The sequence below is a fragment of the Podarcis erhardii genome (assembly GCF_964252035.2).
Source record: "Podarcis erhardii genome assembly, chromosome: 8".
NCBI classification, from domain to species: Eukaryota; Metazoa; Chordata; class Lepidosauria; order Squamata; family Lacertidae; genus Podarcis; species Podarcis erhardii.
Genome location: NC_138499.1, coordinates 87,699,883 through 87,721,520, shown reverse-complemented (window position 1 = coordinate 87,721,520; position 21,638 = coordinate 87,699,883). Strand labels below are relative to the sequence as shown.

Genomic DNA, 21,638 nt, shown 5'->3' with positions numbered 1-21,638 from the left:
TAATGGGAGTGATTGAGCAATAGGAGCTCTTTCAGACTAGCGTTTGCTTGCAGGTGTATCTGAAACATGTCACTGGTGTGTCACACAGTGTGTCTAGCAAGTCATTATTCAGCTTCTGAATAAAGGCCTCTTTATCCTTTGACAAATCCTTTGGGACCCACTGCTCCTGTTTTCTTTAACCTAACCTATATTATGCTTCTTTTGTTCAGATTTTTTTGCTAGTTTATATAATTGTATAAACTCTTCTACTTGCTTTTAATTGCATGACTGTAATGTTTTAACTTGCCCTGGGACTATACAGTGAAAGGTCGGTCAATGAAGTATCTTATCATAAATTAAGAAAATAAAATGCAGATTTGCTCTCAAGTATTCCTTCCAGACACTAGCAATATCTAACACCATGCCAGAATCTCTTTCCTTCTCCCTTCCTACAGACTGAGGGGTGTAGCTAACTTTCCTCCAAAGCATTCATGTTCTGTGCTTCTATATAAACAGGGTATCAGAGACACTGTTGCATTGCCACAGAGCTCTCGCGTTTATTGTTAAGTCATCAGGGTAGCCCACTAGTGCCCAAATCTGAAGGCAAAAGGAATCTCTGCTTTTTAAGAAGCTTCCCTGCAATACATTTGCAGGAGGGACTCCACTGCCACAGGGCCAACGCCACAGCAAGTAAGAAGTGACACACTGAATCAAACTCCCTGGCAGGATTCCATGGGGAGACGGGAAGATTTGGGGTGGGTCAGTGGGTGGGTAAGGGAAGAATGGACATCATTCACTTAAAGGCAATGCCTTAATATAGCTTCCTTTAACATTTTATCCTCCCTGTCTGATACATACTCCATAGGTTAGGAGTATTATGGGTAAGGTTTTGGAGTCACTGACCTAGTTTTCTGTGCATCTGCATCAGTGCACAAATTAAATTAAGGGTTCCGAGACAGAAAGAGAGCATGGCTGCCTTTAGCATATCTACGCGGGTTGGGGGGCTTTCCAGATGAGAAAAGGCCTCACATGCAAGTACTGGTGAGAAGTGGGAGATGCCATGAATAGAAAGAGGAATTCTGCATTTAACTATGATATGGAGATGGCTGGGGAAGAAATTATATGCCTATTTGTGTGGGCTGTTAAAATCAGAAATATAATCAGAAGTACAAGAAGCAACTATTCACTGAGGTGGTAAACCTGTATCTCAGCTGCTTATCTTCTGAATGAGGCAGGGGTTACAGAATATTATGTTTATTATTATTAGTAGTAGTAGTAGTAGTAATAGTAGTAGTAGTATGCCATCCATCTGACTGGGTGGCATCAAGCAAATTAAAACATCAAACACAGTAGATACATTAGTCATTAAAAACTTCTTGATCCAGGGCTGCCTTCAGATGTCTTCTAAAAATCAGAAAATTGTATATTCCTTGACATCTGATGGGAAGGTGTTCCACAGGGTGGGCATGACTACTGATAAGGCCCTCTGCCTGGTTCCCTGTAACTTCTCTTCTCGCAGGGAGGGAACGACCAGAAGGCCCTCAGTGCTGGACCTCAGTGTCCAAGCTAAATCATGGGGGTGGAGACGCTCCTTCAGGTATACAGAACTGAAGCCATTTAGGGCTTTAAGGGTCGGCACCAACACTCTGAATTGTGCTTGGGAACATACTGGGAGCCAATGTAAATCTTTTAGGACCAGTGTCTCCTAAAGATGGAATGTCTCACCTACAAAAATACTCCTTGCATGCAGAAAACTAGATGCCAGGGAGAAGGCAAAGCTAGGAAGGCTAATTTTCTATGTGAAGGAAATATTTTTCTATGTGGAATAACATTCACTCATGTGAGCCTCTACCTACATTCTGAAGTTGTACCGACTAGCCACAGATTTATCAGCTCAATGAGAAATGAGCAAAGATGACCTCAAATTAGTGAAGGGAAGCAGAATGGGGGGGTGGGGGGCAAAGGACCCTGTGGAAGCATCTTGGTTCCAGCAGGCATGATCACGGAATATGGAGACAGGCAGAGAAGGGGGTCCTGAGCTACAAAACAAGGAGAAGGAAGAGAAGAAATTTGAAATAAGCAGATACTTTGCATCTCAAAATGAATTTAAAATAAAAATCCTTGAACAGTGGCAAAGAGAACCCAAATGACCAACTTATTTTTCATAAAGAGAACTATGAGGATTCACATCATGGTAGTCTCCCCAAGACAAGTTCATTCACAGAGTGTAAGAGTCAAAGCTCTCTAGACCTCTGGCCACTGCAGCTCACAAGCATTCAACCCTTCTGGCTTTCAGGTGCAGCACTGAGAAATAAGCATACACAGCAGGTAGTATAGCATTTGAGGCTATTTTTTTTGGGGGGGGAATAAATTTCCCTTTTCAAACCTCTTGACTCAGGAAAATAAAATAGACTAAGGTAACAATTATATTTGGCCATGACTTCTGCTTTTTCCTCGGTTGCTGTTTTGGAAAAAATTCTCACTTCAGTTCAGGGCAAAGCATTCCTTTCTGGTTTAACTGAATGATGCTGCAGACTTTGCCAGAAATGTAAGCATATCTCTCCCTGTGGTGTGTTGTGGCATCAAACTGCAGTTAAGTGAGTGAAAAGGAAGGTGAGCAAGCTACCCAGACTGCTAGAATTTAGTACCACAGACAGAAAATGGGTTCAGCGCTCCTATATGCAGAGCTTGGAACTGGTGCTATGCACAGACACAAGGCAAGCTTTCCTGAAGAAGCAGGGGGTGGTGGTGTTTGCTTGGGCCTGGCCTGTGTCTGCGCATGCCTGTGAGAGGCAGAGGGGATAGAAAGCAGAGACATCAAAAAGCCGCAGCCTTTGACTCAGCCTGCCTCACCCTCCCTGCAGACTCCTCCCTTCCTGAGTCTTATTTCTCTGCGCCATAAACACAAAATGGAGTCTAGAGGGAAGGCAAACATCCTCTCTAAAATGGCTGAATGCGGCAAAGGAAGACAGGGAATAGTAAAATAGGGCAACAGCACCATCTGGTGCTTGAAGAGTCCAGCACCTGATCCCTGTTAGTAAAGAAGCAGTGGGATTAGACTGCACTTCAAAGGGAGTTTAGGACAGATCTGTTAGAAAACATAAAAAGCTATGGTATAACAAATTATAATACTAAAAAATAAAGGTGAAATAATCTCTTCCTTATAAAGAGATTCTAACAGTAATCAGAAATCTCTTTTTGTAATTGCATGTAAACAGGAATTTGACACTTGCATGACAGAAAACTACACACACAACAGACCCACATTCATCTTGTACCTTCTCTCTCCTTTAAAATGCTCACAGCCAAACTTTTTTACTTTCTTGCTCACAACAACAAAGAATTGGGAAGGGGGGGGGACGTGATTCTACAGCTGCAAAATGGGCTAAGTTAGTAATACAGCCTTTGCATTCCCTTTCCAGCTTTGAAATGCTTTCTGCACCTGGGACTTCCTGCGTGCAAGGGATGCGCTTCACCCTGGAGCCGCTATGGCACGTCCCAATTACTGACCACAAACGGGAATGGCCACCAAATTTAGAAACCGTACATTCTAATAGAGAGCTTAAAAAAATAAATGATGGTGATGAATTTACTCTCAAAAGTGGGCTCCCTGGGTATCCTCATGCTGCACGCCAATATTTGAAAAATTATGCCAGCACCCACTTGCTTTTCACAAACACACCCAAACTCTTGAAGAGAACCTCAGTTAAGCAAAGTAGTTTGAAACCACAAAAAAGTAGAGAAGGGGGAAGTGAAGCTTTGTGTGGAAATATTCACTTTCCTCACAATTCCATTCATTTGCAGCTGGAAAGATTACCTAGCCACCTTTGTATAAACTGACTAAAACGCATAGTAACTCAACTTTTGTCCATATCAGGACACCAGGCTAAGGAGGTTTACATGACCCTTAGCAACTACTTTCACTCCCTTGAGTGAAAAGTATGTAGGGTGGAAGTGGCCCCTGAGAACCCAAGGTGGCATGCATGTGGTTCTCCGGCAATCATCCTTTCAGGAGATTCAGACAATCCACCAGTTAACCACTGAGCAGTTTTGGGCAGATGGTCTTCTACTGCCTGCTGGGATTTTACCAAAGAAAGTTGAACTAGTGTGGCTCTCCATCTAGCAAGGTATCTGTATATACGTAAGCATATATATGCATACGTTTAATTGACTCTTCTATGTTAAGAAGTCTTGAGTATTGTAGTCAGCTCTTATGAATTTAACACACATGGCAGATTGCAAAATGATAAACAATGCCAGTCTCCTCCTGAGCTGCTCAGTATAGAACATAAAAGAGCTGGCAATCTGCAAAGTAGGGTGTGTGTGATGACTCAGAGGAAGATCTGGAAAACAGGCCTATACTTTGTCCTGAGGCTAAGAAATCAGAACAATGGTCAGCCTCATAACTTTAGCAATGTAAGATGACTTCAGATGAGTGTGGGTGAATGCCCTGACTTGCAGGAACAGCTTACGGCAAACTTTTCCCAAGCTCAACCTGGGTGACTCAGCAGAGGAGTGCTGGGAAAGCACATTTTACACATTCGGGTGGGTCCCTAAGCCTAAAGCAGTTGCCTGGGCTGCAGGGCATGGGTGAGGCACAGAGGCGCACCCTTGTGGGGAGTTCAGGGCTAAAAAGAAGTCTATGGCAACATCAGGAAGGGCAGCAGAGTGAAGGGAATTGGAGTGACCCAGCAGTGCTGCAAAATAAGGGGCGTTCATTCCACAAAAATGCACAAAGAATTAATTTCAAGGGCAAGTAAGGGCAAGTACCCAAAGCAGAATAAGGTAAATAGTCACAGAGGTACTTAAAAAGGGAAACAGCTAAGGCCGAAAAAAGCTTGCAAGAGCCCTACAGTTATTTGCTGCCCCCTCCCCTTCCCAAAGAGAGCTCCAGAATGTTCATCTGCAGCATCTCCACAGCATAAAACGAAGGGGCAGGGAAGGGTTAAAGCAGGATGTGATAGTTCAGAAGCAGATGGAAGGCTTTCCCCAGATTATAATAATCACCATCTCAGGTTCTCTCCAGCCTCCCACCCCGAAGGGACTGGCAAATTCCTCTGCCACATTAAAACCAAAACACAAAAGAACCCCTAAAATGTGATCTGAGCTGCTGCTAAAGTTTCCCCACTGGGGAATAGGTGGCATGAAAGGAAAACAGCAGATGGAGGGGGCCATAGGCTCTGGCAGCAAGAGAAAAGCCTTTGTCTGTGGGAAAGAAACACCCAGGCTTTTCCTTCCTTTGTTTCTGAGAAACGAGGCCAGCTGGAGGGGAGGGGGGAGGGAGGGGAGGGGAGGGGGAAGCGGGAGGGGGAGGAGGGGAGCCACCGCCCTGGTGACACAATGTCAGCCGACTGCATCCTCCAATCCAATGGCTCTGACATCACTGCCAGGAAACGGAGCCAAAGTGGCTCAACTGCGCACATCTGGCGGATGGAAGAAGCACTGCAAGCAAGCATTCTCCCTTTTTTCCTCCACTAGAAAAAGGAATATAAAGATTCCTCACTTAAGAAATACCCCAACAATATGGTGGGAGCATAAGAAATATGAAGCAAATAAACAACCCACAGCAAGGGTTTGCTATAGTCACCCCAAGGTTTCTTTAAAAATAGAATAGAATACACATACAAACCCGGAGGACAAGCCACTTATCCCAGACTGATGTCCAGTGCTATTTTTCCAACAAAAAGAGGTGCCAGAACTCACCACGAACACCTCCCTTGTTCTCTTATACAGTGGTACCTCGGGTTATGAGCTTAATTCATTCTGGAGGTCTGCTTTTAACCTGAGGTACCACTTTAGCTAATGGGGCCTCCTGCTGCCGGTGCTGCGCAATTTCCGTTCTCATCCTGGGGCAAAGTTCTCAACTCAAGGTACTACTTCTGGGTTAGGGGAGTTTGTAACCCAAAGTGTTTGTAACCCGATGTACCACTGCAATGGCAATGGCAGCCTCCTGAGAGGTGCTAGAATTAAGTTCCAGCAACTTCCAGCTGAGAAAAGCCCTGCTGATGACCATTTGTTTCCAGGACAAAGTCGTACATCTGTAGCACTCTCAGATTACTAGTATAATCAGGGTTTCGAGTTATCTTCAAATATTGCTGCTGGCATGTTTCTGTGCAAGAATGAATGCAGAAAGTCATGGTAGTTGAGCCAGCAGTTTGTACCCCTGTGACTGCACATCTATTCAAGTATATACGTGCCCCTCTGCGGAAATTTCATCTCTCTAAAACTGTATCTTTCATTCTCTTGCAACTAATTCACATTTATTTACAGTGGGACCACTTCCCCTCCCACCCCACTTTTGACAACATGCGTGCAGTGAGGCTGCAGGTGACACCAAACTATTCACAGTCGTTCCCACATAAATGACTGGAATGGGGTGAAGCCACGGGAAAGCAGCGCTCAAAGCAAGGTGATGCTGCTTCCCTTATGACGTCGCAGGAACAGCCATGCCATCCAGGGGACATAAACCGGGCCTGGAACAAAACGGATCCTCTCTTCTCTTCTGACACTCCAAGAGGCATCCAGTCTTATAGATACTGGCCTATCCTCACTTGGGAAATGTACCAAATAGAAAAGCTCTGCCCCCCCCCCGCCCCTGCAACACACTTCAGGGGATAGCCATGCATTTATTGAAGTTTGGAAACACAGCAATGTTCCCTCCGCCATGAAGGAAAGCGTACTTCACCAAAATCTCAACCTGTGGGAATGTTGAAGGGGATATGGCAGACTGAGCGGTCATGTGGCCACTCCCTCTGGTAATTTCACTATTTTAGGGGCCCAAACAGGCTGGTTCCCCTTCTGTTCTGCCATGCTGACACTAGGTCCTTAACACATTTATCACCCCAGTGAAATGTCACAGCAGAGTCCTACCTATAGCTGCACCTGAGGGACGCTCCACTGCCTATACGCTCAACAGGAAATCGCAGCCAATCATGGGGCCAAGTTGGCCCTTTACAATTTTATATGTACATGCCTGCCCCATTCATAGTTGGAATTTTTAGGTGTGCTTGAAAGACCGTAATATAAAACTAAAGAAGAAAGAAGCAATGTGTGAATGGCTCACATAAAATATTTCTCACTGTGTACCTGTACCTGTCACATGTTTTATTGCAAAAGCTCCCAACACTATGCAGATACTGCAAAGTATCTGGCCTGGAGCATTACTATTCCAGACGTCCCCTGCTAATGGAGTGTGTACGATCTTGCTACTTAAAAATGTAGACAATGAAACTGGATTAGCTAAAGGCCTGTTAAGCTGTTTAGCTATGAGAAACAACTTGACCTGGTACACTAACAGAGATGTGAAGGACGTTACACCATTATTGCCTATCCTCTGTACAATGCACAAAAAACAAGGCGTGCACGTGGAAGCTAAAGCAGAAGAAAGGCAAAACATGCACGAAAAGGCGCCTCACTGAAAGAATTCTATCCTGGTGATCATAAGATTGCAATATGCATAGACACCGATAAAGAATGTATTTGGAAACAGGTTCTTTATGCTGAATACACGTAACGTGAAATAAATTTTCAAATCAGTCTTTTCTTTTGCTTTATGTATGAAACACAGGTATTACAAAGTTTTGAGCTCTTTCGTGTCCTCCTCCCTATTTCCACTAGGTGGCATTCAAAGCACACAGTTGAGAGATTCTTACTCATCATAGAAATGAATGAGGGGGCTCTATTTACTTAGTAAGTTTTTAGTAAGTGTGCAATTTTGAGCAAATCCTTCTAATGCTAGCACTTGGGTGAACACTGTACTCTACAGATCCTCCTGTGCTTCAGCAGGCTCCACTAACAGTTATCAGCATGCTCACCTACAGGAAAGATGGTTGGTGAGCATAAAAGGGGCAAGACTTAAAAGTTCAAAACTGTTGAGAACAATGAGCTAGTGTGTCCTGCTCTGTGTAATTATATCCTCCCCAGGAACAAAGTCTTCAGGAAGCTCTAGCACCACAGAGAGATCCTTCCTGAAGCAAGAGACACCTGCCGGAGTCTTAAGCCCCCTGCCAAACCTAGAATGGGAGCTAATGCAAGGCTTAGGGCAACAGTGAACCTGGCTGAGTTCTAAGTAAAGCATGAACTCCAGGATCAGCCACCAAGAGGACAGACCCTTGAGGGCTATGTAAGAATGGGAAGATCTGGGCCTTTGGGGCATGACTCCCTTAAGCAGGGAGCTTGCAATATAGATCTAAGAAACTATTTCAGCCAATTCCGAACGCAGGTGACCTTTGAGTTCCCTCCCAACTGTTTAATTATAATGTGACCCGGAATGAACATTTTACTCTATTCATTCTGTTCGAGTCGGATCATGATCCCTTCAACCCTGCCCCAGCTTTCCTCTGCTACTGTGTTATGATCTAACATATCATTAACTATCTTTAGGAAAATTAGGACATTTGCAGTTCAGTGAAGCTTGGATTTGTTCGAGTAAGAGTTTAACTGTGGGGAGAGGAATGGGGAAGTGGGAAAAGAGAGGAACACATGCCTTTTGAAGCTTCAGCTCATGTTAAAGTGGTCCATCACGAATTGTAAAAGCAAGCATGGGATGGGGGGGGGGGGGAGTCAGACTAAAAATGAGGGGCAAAGAGAGGGAAGACAACCAGTCTGTTTCAGATGATGAAGAAGCTTTGAAAGAGCAAGGAATGGAGCTTCAGGTGTAGTACCATGAAAGATAGGAGAGATCCAGAAAAACAGGTAGAACGGGGAGAAGCAGATTTGCGCCTGCAACATCTGAATTCAGGTTTTGCCTTGGGCTAATTACTGAATCATAGGTGCTCTTTGTAAAATGAGACTAGAGACTCTATATCACAAACATGGTGAGAATCATAACAAACTTTGCAGATTATATTAAGGATCGAAAAACCAGATTCCTGGCTTCTATAGTTTAATCTCACATTACTTCCAGTGTAATGTTTCATCTTGTCCACTAGAGGGCACGTGTACTCTTCTGTTATAATAATTCTTCCCAGATAAACTATCACTTTTGGGAAAGAAAGTGGTACACCTGGTGACAACCTCTTGCCTCAAGAACCTGCCTCTGGTGTCAGTTTTACATCAAGGTGTGAAAGGGACGGTCAATATGTCTGTACACTCCTTGGAGACAAAATACAATTGAAAAAAACTCCACAATGAGACTGTTAAAGAACCACAAGTGAAACCCTTCTGATCAATTCATTGCCTCTATAACAGAGCAATGCTAACAGAGCTGCACTAGCATTCACAAATATTTTCTATCCAGAAAGGGTTTCATTTCCTGAACATGGGGGATATTCACTGAAGACCCAGAGGGCTGGAACACAGAGCAAGAGTTCTCTCAGAGCTTGAAGGAATGGACCTTACCGGGCAGGCAATACTTCAAGTGAGACTCTTTCAGAGATAAACAGTGAAACACACAATCTTTAGAAGGACAGTGAAAATCTGGCAAGCTAAGCTGAACAGGTGTAGCTTCATATGTTGTACCTCATATTTTTGTGCTTCTTTATAAACCAAGAAACATGCCTGGAACTTTGGTTGGGCAGAAGTCACATCTATCTCCTCTGGAGAAAATGTTTCTTGGTTCCTATGACTATTCCGTACCTAGACACACAGGAAGAGATTGAGGCGATCGTTCTTAGAGGACTACTCACATGTGTGTGTGTCAGGTGGTTGCATGAATCTTCTATACCGAAGAATTACACCTTGAACCAAAATGTTTGCTTAACATGCTTTTCCGGCTTCCAGCATGACTAGCTGACCTACAGAAGGTAATGCCATCATGGGAAACGGAGCCAAACATGGATCCTAATAGGAGTGGCTAGGATTTTCTACCAAAGAAACCAGGAAGAAACCAGTAGGAGTGCACCTGTTTGCTTTTTCCTCCTCAAACACTGGAGCAATAATCCCAAGGGCATCCAACACAGAGTCCTTGGACAGCTACACAGATTGCCCAAGACTTACCGTATTTTTTGCACCATAACACTCACTTTTTTCCTCCTAGAAAGTAAGGGGAAATGTCTGTGCGTGTTATGGAGGAAATGCCTACGGGTGGCATGCCTACGGATTTTCCTCCTCTAAAAACTACATGCGTGTTATGGTCGGGTGCGTGTTATAGAGCGAAAAATACGGTACTTCCTTTGACAGAACCCATAAATGGAGAAAAGCAGAGCTGAAAAAAAGAAGAGATAGGCAGCAACTGACCTTGCTTTGGAAGCATGCTTTGCCCAGGGACAATTAATCAGGGCTTGAAGAAAATAAGCCTGTTGACATACACTTGCTTACAGGAGCTATGAAGCGAATATGATGATCAAACGGAACTGGCAAAGATGGCAGTCCAGATATTGTTCGAAAGCAGTGTCAAGGCTTACAATCTGCCAAAATGAGGGTCTGCACACATCCTGCTGTCTCCTTGGTTACAAATTATGTTGATGATTTGGAAAAACAGCACAAGTCTCACTAGGCACAAGTCAGCTGTTAGCACTCTCTGAAAATCCTGGAAGGATTCCTTTAGAGTATGACTCCAATGCACTCAGTTGTCGTAAGACATCAGACTGACCTAATACATGACAAAGGCCAAGTTACAAAAAAAAGTGAGAGTGAGAGAAAAGAAAAGTGTAGAAGAGTCACTTGCCTAACTCTAAAACCACAGCCCCAGGGCCCTCCCTAAAATGTTGAAATGAACTTATTGCTCCTGGAGAATGCATGACTTATGCATGGGCTAGTCTGGGGCCCAAGTACAGTCCGTGCCTTTCAGACACCACTGCTCTGCTTGCAGACAACCAACTCCACTAAAGAGGACTAAGTGCAGATGCAATCTCAATGAAAAATCGAAGGCTCATGGGGAAAATGGAGCTCTCATGAGGACAAGATCCCACAAGACATCTGTGTCAATAGCTTTAGTACCCTTTTATATTCATTCTCATAAATAAAAAATTACCTTTTAAAAAAAATGCAGAGGTGCTATTTGTGGCTTCAACAACATTTATCTACCACAACTTTGATCAAGGGTGAAATATTAATCCTTCAAGTGAAGCTAGCCAGTGGCCACTGTCTCCTTTGTCAGACAGAAGCCAACTCAGTCAGTTATCTTTTCCACTCCCAGTTTCATTTCCACAGGTGATCCAGGTAAGATCAGGTATCTCACCAGACAAAAAAGATATTTCGTCAATTCACCGCTCAGATATGGTTATGTATTTTGAAGCTTTAATGTTATTAGAGCAACAAAGAAGATATGAACAACTAGTTGGATATCTATGTCAATTACACACACACACACACCCCCAAAAAGAAAAAAACGGGGGAAGAGAGCTATTATTCCCACAGGCAGGTACAGCAAATCAAAGACAGCACATCCCACATCATTTTATCAACAAGATATTCTGTCCTGACTACAGCAACTGAGAATTGTGTGCACTCAGCACAAACCGCTTGCCGTGGGCTGCGGAGAGAAGTCACAGGAAGGTGGAGAAAAGGGCTCTCCACTCTGCAAGCGACATTTCCTTCATGCAAGACTGGGAGCTGCCTTCTGACAATTACCACAGGAACCCCAGAGTTGATAAAATTAGAACCTAACTAACGTGCAGGCTAGCAGCATCAGGTTAACTGTAAGGGTGTGTTCAGAATAGCTTACTTATAACTAGGCTAATTCTGCTGAGAAAGGACAACAGGTCAGATGGTGTGCTTATTAGCTTTGGTCATCAGGACCTGAGAGGAACATTCAAATAAAAGAGAGAAAACCCTATCCTACCAGAGAGACAGCAAAAAACCCAACTGGTCAACAAGAGAATAGCTTCAGTCTGTCAAGTGACAAGTTTTTCAAACTGCCTCCTCATATATAGGCTAAGCACTTGCATTCTTGGTTCCCTCAACAGAAAGGAAGCTGACTTAACAAAAAGCTTTAAAACTTAGAAAATCACCCTCCACACTGGGCAATAGCATGTCAGGGAGATGCTTAGGCCAGACCTCTTCTCCCTGTACTGCTAGCGGAATAACGAAGAATGAACTAATTAACCACCTCCATAGGAACTGAGGCCAAATGAATGAAAGCACTGAATACCATGGGACTAGGCAGAAAGTCAATGACTCTCAGAGCCTATGAGGTTTCATACTCAGCAACTAAAGCTCTTGGGGCTGTCAAAAATATTAAGGAATGTTAACATATCATCAGTCCGAAGCAATGCATGTTTGGGCATGGTCAGAACTACCAGGCAACTGCTACAGGGTCTTCTCTGGTCTGCACTGACCCTTTCCTGTTTTCCACCCCATGTTTCGAACCCTCTGCATCCCTCTATTAAATGGCACTTGGCACACCAACTGTCTGATTCCTATTCCACAACTGAGAATTCTGGAATCAGTCTGGAATAATAAAAAATGAGATAAATAAAGGTGACAACTAATAATAGGGGTATTATTTAATATGATGAATTATATTTTTGGTTTCCTATTCTTCTCGTATGATGATGATTTAAAGATGTTTTATGGGTTTCCCAACCTGCCAAAATTATAAATAGGAATAAAATCAAAGTTGCAGATGTTTAAGGTACTCACCCTTGGCTGTAGCCAGCCATGACAAAATGAATCCAATTCAAGAATCACCAGTGAAGAGAGGAGAGAGAAAAGTACATATCAATATGTGTTAACACCACATGAGACAAAATGCAAACCAGCTCCAACCCACATCCTGCCTCAAATTCCATTGATCGCTAAAGGTCCACAGAAAATTATTTCCCCAAAGCAAAACTGGAGTTGTTGGGACAAGCCTCGTCTTCCAGTTCCCAAACCTTGCTTAGCTGCCATGCTAACCTTGAAATGCCCAGGGAGAAGCAAAGTGGCGAGTGCTTCTGGCTTAGCATGATGTGCCAATGTGGCCATTGTCACCATCTGCTTCCCATGGAGAATTCCTGAAGGTATCTCCCCAACTTCCACTGCAGGTAATGCTGCTCCCAAATACACCACTTACATTTGGCCTGTGCAGTCGCGAAGGAAAGGGTCAGTTTGGCAAAGAGTTCATCATCCTCAAAACGATCCTCCTTAGCTTTGACCCAGAAACAGCCTTCAGAGAGCTGGTAAGCTGAAATCTATAGGGGAAGTAAGACAGGCAGAAATTATGGCACAAACGAACTCTACTTAATGTTTCTACAGGAGATTAGCAAACTCGGACATCTTTTTTTAAAAAAAGTATCAATAATGTTGAAACACCATAAAGCTAGTAAGATGCATGTGGATATTTACTGCTGAACTAGAATTTAGCAGCCAATAGTATTCTATTCAGTTTGGGCCTAGCTGGTATTCTGCTTCTTTCACAGCCTAACTGTCGAATTATCACAACCAATAACTGCAATAACAATTAAAGGTAAAGGTAAAGGTACCCCTGCCCGTATGGGCCAGTCTTGACAGACTCTAGGGTTGTGCGCCCATCTCACTTAAGAGGCCGGGGTCCAGCGCTGTCCGCAGACACTTCCGGGTCACGTGGCCAGCGTGACAAAGCTGCATCTGGCGAGCCAGCGCAGCACACGGAAACGCCGTTTACCTTCCCGCCAGTAAGCGGTCCCTATTTATCTACTTGCACCCAAGGGTGCTTTTGAACTGCTAGGTTGGCAGGCGCTGGGACCGAGCAACCGGAGCGCACCCTGCCACGGGGATTCGAACCGCCGACCTTTCGATCGGCAAGCCCTAGGCGCTGAGGCTCAGCAGTAATAATTACATTGTTGTAAATGGGCAACAAGGTGTTCTTAACCCATATCAGAATTATACATCACACAAACAAACAATACAAAAGAAAAGAAAAGAAAATGCAAAAACAAAATTACAAGGATGTAAACATAACATAATCTGCAATCAAAAATACAAAACAATGAAAAACAACACCTGAATAATATTCCTTTGGTTTCTTTTGGGATGTCTGTTGTTAATAGGTCGAATAAAAACATTTCTGGTTTTTTTTGGGGGGGGGTATATTTTAACATTTTCTTTAATTCTTCATAAATGGTATCCCATTTTTAAATTTTATTTTAGGGCACATCTACCACATATGGAAGAAATTCCCTTCTTTAAGTTTGCACCTCCAGCACTTTCCACTGGTGTTTTGGTAGATTTTAGTCAATTTCGAGGGTGTAAGATACCATCTGTACATCATTTTTTAAAAAATCTTTTATTGTATGTTTTAAATCTTTTGTCTCTTTTCCATAAGTTTTCCCATTTTTCTAAAACAACTGTATGACCGAAATCTTGTGCCCATTTGACCATGACATCTATAACCTCTTCGCCTCTTAAGTGTCCATTTAATAATAATTTATACATTTTGGATTTTTTTTTATCATCATTTATAATCAATTCCTTGTCTAATTCAGATAATTTCTTATCAAATCCATTTACTTTCTTGTTTTCCTCAAAAACTGCATTTAATTGTTGGTATTGTAACCAGCCTATTCCTGTATGTCTTATTGTTTCATATGTTTTCATTTGTAATTTACTTCCTCTAAAAGATCTTTATATGTCAACCAATTTGAATCCATTTTTTTTCTTTTTACCGCCTTCGTAACCACCATGGGGTTTTTGTTTCTAATAATTTTTTGTTCCTTTCCCAAACTTCATATAAGGCTTTCCTAATAATGTGATTTAGGAATCCCTTGTGAATTTTTACCCAGGTAGCCATGCCACCCCACTATATTCTGGCCTGCTTCCATGTTTCGTCAGAACAGCTAATCAATATGGCATTATGTCCACAACCTGCATCCACTCTCTGTTCAGGTTAAGATGAAGCCTTTGATAGCTGGGGGTAAACTTAGGAAGGAAGGGAGACTGTTTCTCTTATGCATGAATACATTAAAACCAACAGCAACCGTAGGCTTCCCTTACGCATAGGCATTGGCACTGAGGGGCTTGTTTATGGTTACCAGATTGTTTCCCATGAATCCAGGGACGCTTTTCTTTTCTTTTTGAATTTCATGCTTTACTATCCATAATTACATCTATACACCAAAGACTTATCTCCCTTATTTTACATAAATCCGGCAAACTAAGGCCCAGGGGCCAGATCCAGCCCAATTGCCTTCTAAATCTGGCCGGCAGACGGTTCGGGAATCAGCGTGTTTTTACATGAGTAGAATGTGTCCTTTTATTGAAAATGCATCTCTGGGTTATTTGTGGGGCCTGCCCGGTGTTTTTACATGAGTAGAATGTGTCCTTTTATTGAAAATGCATCTCTGGGTTATTTGTGGGGCCTGCCCGGTGTTTTTACATGAGTAGAATGTGTCCTTTTATTTAAAGGAGTGGAGTGTGGAGTGCCCTACCTGGGTGGATGGAGCAGCCAAGTAATTTTCGTTGTCCCCGAGAGGGGGCAATGACAATAAAGATATTATTATTATTATTAGTAGTAGTAGTATTAGTATTAGTATTATTATTATTATTATAAAATGCATCTCTGGGTTATTTGTGGGGCATAAGAATTCGTTCATTTCCCCCCCCCCCAAAAAAAAAATATAGTGCGGCCCCCCACAAGGTCTGAGGGACAGTGGACCGGCCCCCTGCTGAAAAAGTTTGCTGACTCCTGTCAAGACAATCCCTTCCGCAACCAATGCTGTGAAAACTATGTATTCCGTAACAAACATTTTTGCTGCTATTCGACGCATAAACGGCTATGGCCACTGGAGATAGGAGGAGAGAGAATCTCCCCTAACCTTAACTTCATGAAATCACGAGAAGCTACATTGGTATCACAGAAAACGTAGCAACTAGCTACTCTCCCTCTTCACTCAGTGCCAAAAGGCTAATCTTTCTCTTCACTAAAATTTCAATTGTTAATGGCAGACTAAGGAGCTAAGAGGGCTGGTGGACAATGAAGACGGGGCAGGCATATTTATAAATTCACTAGCCGAACGTCACCTTGGACCAGTTTGTTCTTCGCATCTTAACCTCCGGCTTGTATTGCTTCTTTGGAGGCAATCCAAATGGGAGAACTGGAGCTGCATAGGACCCAAACCCAGGTGGCATGGGAGGAGGTGGCGCCCCAAGAGGTGGTGGTGGAGGTGGCACCCCTGGCATCCCAGGAAGAGCTGGCGGTGGTGGTGGCATCCCTGGCAGAGGCGGTGGTGGCGGTGGCATCCCTGGCAGAGGCGGTGGTGGTGGTGGCATCCCTGGCATCCCGGGAAGAGGTGGCGGTGGTGGTGGCATTCCTGGCAGCGGTGGTGGTGGCGGCGGCATCACTGGCATTCCTGGCAGCGGTGGTGGCGGTGGTGGCATCCCTGGCATCCCAGGAAGAGGTGGTGGTGGTGGTGGCATCCCTGGCAGAGGTGGGGGTGGTGGAGGTGGGGGTGGAGCCGCGCCAGGAAGTGGCGGAGGTGGTGGAGGCGGCGGAGGCACTGTAGTCATGCCAGGAAGGGGTGGTGGAGGTGGCGGCGTTCCTGCCTCACCAGGTAAAGCAGCTGGCTGTTGTGGGAGTTCTGCAGATAAAGAGGAGACCTGCTCCATCTTCTTCTTAGTCTCTTCAAGTTCGTTTGCAAGCTCAGCCATCTACATTTAAAAAAATGAAATGGAACAAGTAAGCTTAGCAGAGCACCATATTTCCATGCCAGCAAAGCAAACTGCAGTTTATTTGATCCTGCACTTTGATCTCTGCACTGGCACTGCTTCCTTGGTTCTTCACATCACAGCTGAGATCTGGCAAATTGGTATCGAAAATGTAAATGGGTGCAAAATGATGCAAACCTCTTTCTACTTCTAGTTGGGAATTGGCTCTAAAAATAATCCAAACATGGCAACACATACCCCTCCAACCAGCTCATGTTTCCTCAGCTAGCTAGCTCCTCACTATGCTGGAGGGGAGGGGAGGTAAAATGTTTATTTCAACGTTTATGACGGTTTTGTGAGAGCGACCCAATTTTGGTCTAATGTCTTCTCAGAGGTTGCTAATGCAACTGGACAATGTATAATCAAATCTCTGGATTTAGCTTTCTTAGATATATTTCAGGGGAGAAATACAGGTGTTCATTCCAAGCCCTTGATTGGTCATTTATTAGTATCAACAAGGCTGGTGATTGTCTGATTCGGGGGTGGGTGGGGGGAATAGCTGGAGCTTCCTTATCAACGTGGTACAAGAAGGTCTGGCCCCTTAGGATCTGAACACACAGAATACACTACACTGATCCCCTATGGCCAATATAAATTCAGGCAATATTCCATCATATACATTACCTTGTCATTTAGCAAGGACTTATCCTTTTCCAGGCTCTGCTTCTCTGAAAGGACTTGCTCTTTCTCAGCTATTAGTTTTTCTTTCTCCTGAAGAAAATCTTGTATTTTTTGCTCAAAATCACTTTCCTTCTTCTTGATTTCAACTTGTAGTTCATGGCGTGCAGTCAACTCAGAATCCAGCTGAGGGGAAGAATATTAAATGCAAAAATCATTCCAATGTACTCCATGTTGGTTGGATCTCAAGCTGAAATCCTGTGTCCCTTTTTGGGGGACTGCATAATTACAAGATAATGAAGATTAAAAGGACAGGGAGACAAGGCTAATACCGTTGAAAATGGCTTCTATAAGCAGAGCTGCTTTACAATTTACAGTCATCAGGGACAAATAGGTAACAGACAAAAGGAGATGGAGATAAAGTTAGGTGAAACAAAACACGGAACTATGCAACTACGCAACATTGTCCATATTGACAATGGAATAAAAGGGCTTTTCAAGTTTCAATCTAGTATTGATTCATAATACATCCATATATAAAGTTTCATGATATATACAAATAAACAGCCATGCAAAATATATAATGACAAGGATTTTCATTGGAATTCCTTCCCACTAAAAAGTGCCATTTACCACTCTAAGAGATGCTGTTGACAAAACCTCAGCCACCCTTGTGGTTACTTGTAGGCTAATGTCAGACAGATAGAATCTGATATTTTCCTTGTGAGGTGATGTTAGACAACCCAGAAAAGGGGATAGGCATGCGTTTGTGTAGCTGGGTGTACAATGGACAGTAGAAAAGGATATGTTCCACTGTGTCTGGCACATTCAAAGGACATCCACAATATCTACCATTTATGGGGATGTTTGCCTTTGACAAAAGCTGGGGGGGGGGAACGTTTAGTCGGGTTAACATAAAGGCTGGACTGGAATTATTAATTTTGAAATATAAGTGACCTTGTTATCTGTTGTATTTAAACCATAAAACTTGGGGGAGGTATGGTGAAAGCCTCCTCTCCTTGCTACACTGGAAGGTCAACTCTCTATTCAGAAGGGAAGGAAATGGCTCCAAGCCAGCCACCTCCGTTTAGTTGTAGATGTTTTCAGGTATTGCATTTCACATCTGGGAAAGTTTTAAAGGCATCGGGAATCTCCTTTAAATTTATATTGTAAAGAAAAATGAGAGAGTAGATTTTAAAATTAAAGAAACAAATGAAACTTGCCCAGTAAACTTGCTCAGTAGCAAGTAGCAACAATTTGACTCACTGAGCAAGGGAAAGGTGAGGAAAGCCTGGAGGGCACTGCAAAATGTTTAAATCAAATTAATGACTACGAGTGGCTACTAGCCATGAAGGCCGAGTACTGCCTCCGGTACAGGAAGGTGGCCTTCGGCTGAATATTAGCTGCAAGTCAGTCCAAGTGGGAAGAACACTGTTGCACTCTGGTTTTGCTTTTGGGCTTCCCAGTGGCATCTGGCTGGCACTATGAAAACAGGATGCTGAACTCTCTTGGTATTCTCATGAGACCTGCGTTCCATTCAAAGAACTATGCAGGAACAGCCCCAGGCAATATACCTATGAAAGTCAGGTCATGGATCCATCTAGCCCAATGCTCTCTTGGTACTGGGCAACAGCAATCCAGAGTCCCAGGCCGAGATCCTTCCCAGCCTGTTTACCAAAGAAACTTTTGCTGGAGGAGCTGGAGACTGAGCTTGTGGACTTTTTCAGGCAAAGCCCTGCCACTGAGCAAGGACCCTTCTTCCGTAGTATTTAGTTTTTCTTTAAAAAATAGGCACTTAAGAAGGTTTTACATTAGCCAGAGGCATTAACGCAATCATGCCTGAGTCTTTGATGGGAGTCAAACAGCATTCAGGCAGAGGCAATATAGGGGAAAGGATCCTGGCTTCTGGTCAAATAAAACTGAAGCAGGTTTTCAATAGGGGGCACAACTGAAGTTGACCACTTCTGATCGAGAGGGACACATGCCAAGAACACTCTTGGGTCTCTGGGATGCCTACATCCTTTTCATAAATTAAGGTATCTTCCTGAGTTATTATGAATCCCTTCATCAGTGACCATGGTCACAATAATTGACCCGTGAGCAATTCCCCATTTTCTCCAAATCTTTTGCCCTGTGCCCCATCTCTGCTAAACTGCTGGCACACAGAAGCAACAGGAACACTGCTCAGTGGCCTTATAGTCTGAACTATGGTCCCAGGGATGGTATGAAGGCACACGAGGCAACCACCTCAGGCCTATGACTGGCTTCAGAGGCCTTGGGCAGTTAGAGTGGCAGGCATTAGAGACAGAGAGTTTTCAGTGGTGGCCCCAGCTTATGCAACACCCTCCCAAGAGATGGGCAATTGGCCTTGATGGGGCCAGCTTTGAAAAAGGCTTTGGAAACCCTTCCGTTTCTACCCGCTTTAAATTAAGAGGAGTTTATGAAGGTTGCTGCTGATATCTGATTTAAACTGCTGGTTATTGGATCTTGTGGCTATTTTTTATGCTAAACTGTATTCCATTTTAAAGGGTTAATTAATCTGTAGTTACTGCTCACTGACTGTTTGACATTTTGTTGGTTGCAATTTGGTCTTTACGTTTTTTGCATTACTGGAACTCTGCTTTTATTTGTTATATGTTTGTAAACTGCTTTAAAAGGACAGTCCTGTAAGGCAGTCCAAATACACTTTACGTAAATAAGTAAGTAGAATATTAACCTTCTTTTCCAGTTCAATGGCTTTGGCTTGACTTTTTGCCACCTTGTTTTGATCAATCAAGTTATCTGCAGAGAGAGAAAAGAACAATCCAGTTAAGATCATCATAAGGGGGTGGAGGAGAGAGAAACATTCCATTTTATATCACAATTGCATCTGCAGTGCATTGCAGTTTATCTTCTGGGGAAAGCCCTGCCTTGTCTCCTTGAACTTCTTCACTTTTAAAAGCAAGCTGGGTCAATTCAGTGTGTGTGGCACAACCTAGCACAGCTACTGGAGACAACTATTTGCTCGTGCCTCAGCAGGCTTCATTGAGGAACAAGGTTCATAGCCCTTGTGGGAGAGTCCTTCCTCATAACACAGAAACAAACTGCACCTAACATGGCTACCGTATTGCACTAGTATGGGAATCCTTCGGACTAGGATATTTGGGCACTTGGTACTGAATATTTTTTTTCTGTAAGTAAGAATTCTACACCAAAGTCGCCTAAAATCTACACTAAGCAAAGCTAAAATCTGCAACACCTCCCTGTTTGTTGAAAATTATGTACCTTTATATTCTCCACAATTTTTTTACTCGCAATGGGAAAGGGCTAAGAACTATACTACTGCATTAATATCTCCTATCATGGAATCTTGAGGACAAAGACATTTTTGTGTGTGCAGTTTTCAAAGCTTAATGTGTCCGGACCCACCTATCAGACCTTCTATATTAAGGTCAAGGTGCTTGCACTTGAAATCTGGATCAGCACCATTCTTGTGCAGGACTATCTGGGAAATACATTCATCAATCAGCTTAAAATACTGAGGCCTAGCGCAGGAGAAAGGAAAAGGAAAAGTGTGTTAGTGCCAAGGCAAGACCAAGCCAAGGCAATAATACCTTTATGTCTCAACTACACAAAATGGCCTACCTACATGAGAAACGCTCCCCTGTCCTCTTCATAGTAACACATTGCTGAAGACACGCCTGCTCATTTACCTCCCAACTCCTACCTCTTCCTTTTCCTTCCTTCTAATTCCGTATTTACTGTCCAATCACCCTTTCTCATGCTGTGGGGGTAAAATGTTCTAATTTGTGGGAAATGTCATTTACTGAGCAGAGGCATTTGATGACCAACTTCTTCCATGAATTTTGTAGTAGTCTGAATTCCCCCCCCCCCCCAACAAAGAAGCCCTGATGAGCATCCCTGTCAAAGGCACACCTAAGCTCCCTTGTGCCCTTGGCAAGGAGCTGTATCAGTGCCTCCAAAGCCAGGGAAACCATGGAGAAGAAACTCAAAAAGTTTGCTTTTCAAAACCTTTGGTACACTGCAAGTGACTTCTGCTGCAGCCATCGGGGTCGGGTCTGCTCTGCTCTGCTGCTGCTGCTCCTCCTCCACTGGTCGGTCGGTCGGTCTGTCTGCCACCCTCCGTCCCTCTCTCTGTGTGCTCATCGCTTTACCTCCTGGCCACTCTGAGTCTGAGCAGAGAGGCCCAGTTTTTGTGCCCACCTGGGTCTGCTCCCTTGGCAGACGCCAATCAAACCCTAGGTACATCCCTGATCACTGTCACCCACATACTGCCAGCACCACCTTTTGTGAATCAAGAGCCGTTTCCCCTCTTTACCTGGCCTCATAGTCATTGCGGACTAGCAGGAGATGCTGCAGAATAGAAAGGAGATACTGCTCTGCCTTAGAGTCCTTTACTGTATTGTGCAGAATCTGGAAAACTTCATTGAAATCAGTGGAAATCTATGATTAAGGATGTAAAAGCTACTTTGAAGCGCACAAATGAACTCACCTGGGAG

General features: G+C 43.6%; 1 protein-coding gene across 1 annotated transcript in view; it reads right to left on the bottom strand.

The window, feature by feature from the left end:
* DIAPH1 (diaphanous related formin 1) overlaps positions 1-21,638 on the bottom strand; it is a 77,934-nt gene that overhangs the window by 25,620 nt on the left and 30,676 nt on the right. The window contains exons 12-17 of the mRNA XM_081872938.1: positions 21,458-21,574; positions 20,548-20,663; positions 19,856-19,920; positions 17,146-17,325; positions 15,838-16,464; positions 12,914-13,031 (exon numbers count right to left, since the gene is read on the bottom strand). Of these exons, the coding sequence (XP_081729064.1) occupies positions 12,914-13,031; positions 15,838-16,464; positions 17,146-17,325; positions 19,856-19,920; positions 20,548-20,663; positions 21,458-21,574 (1,223 nt within the window). The remainder of the gene's footprint in view (positions 1-12,913; positions 13,032-15,837; positions 16,465-17,145; positions 17,326-19,855; positions 19,921-20,547; positions 20,664-21,457; positions 21,575-21,638) is intronic.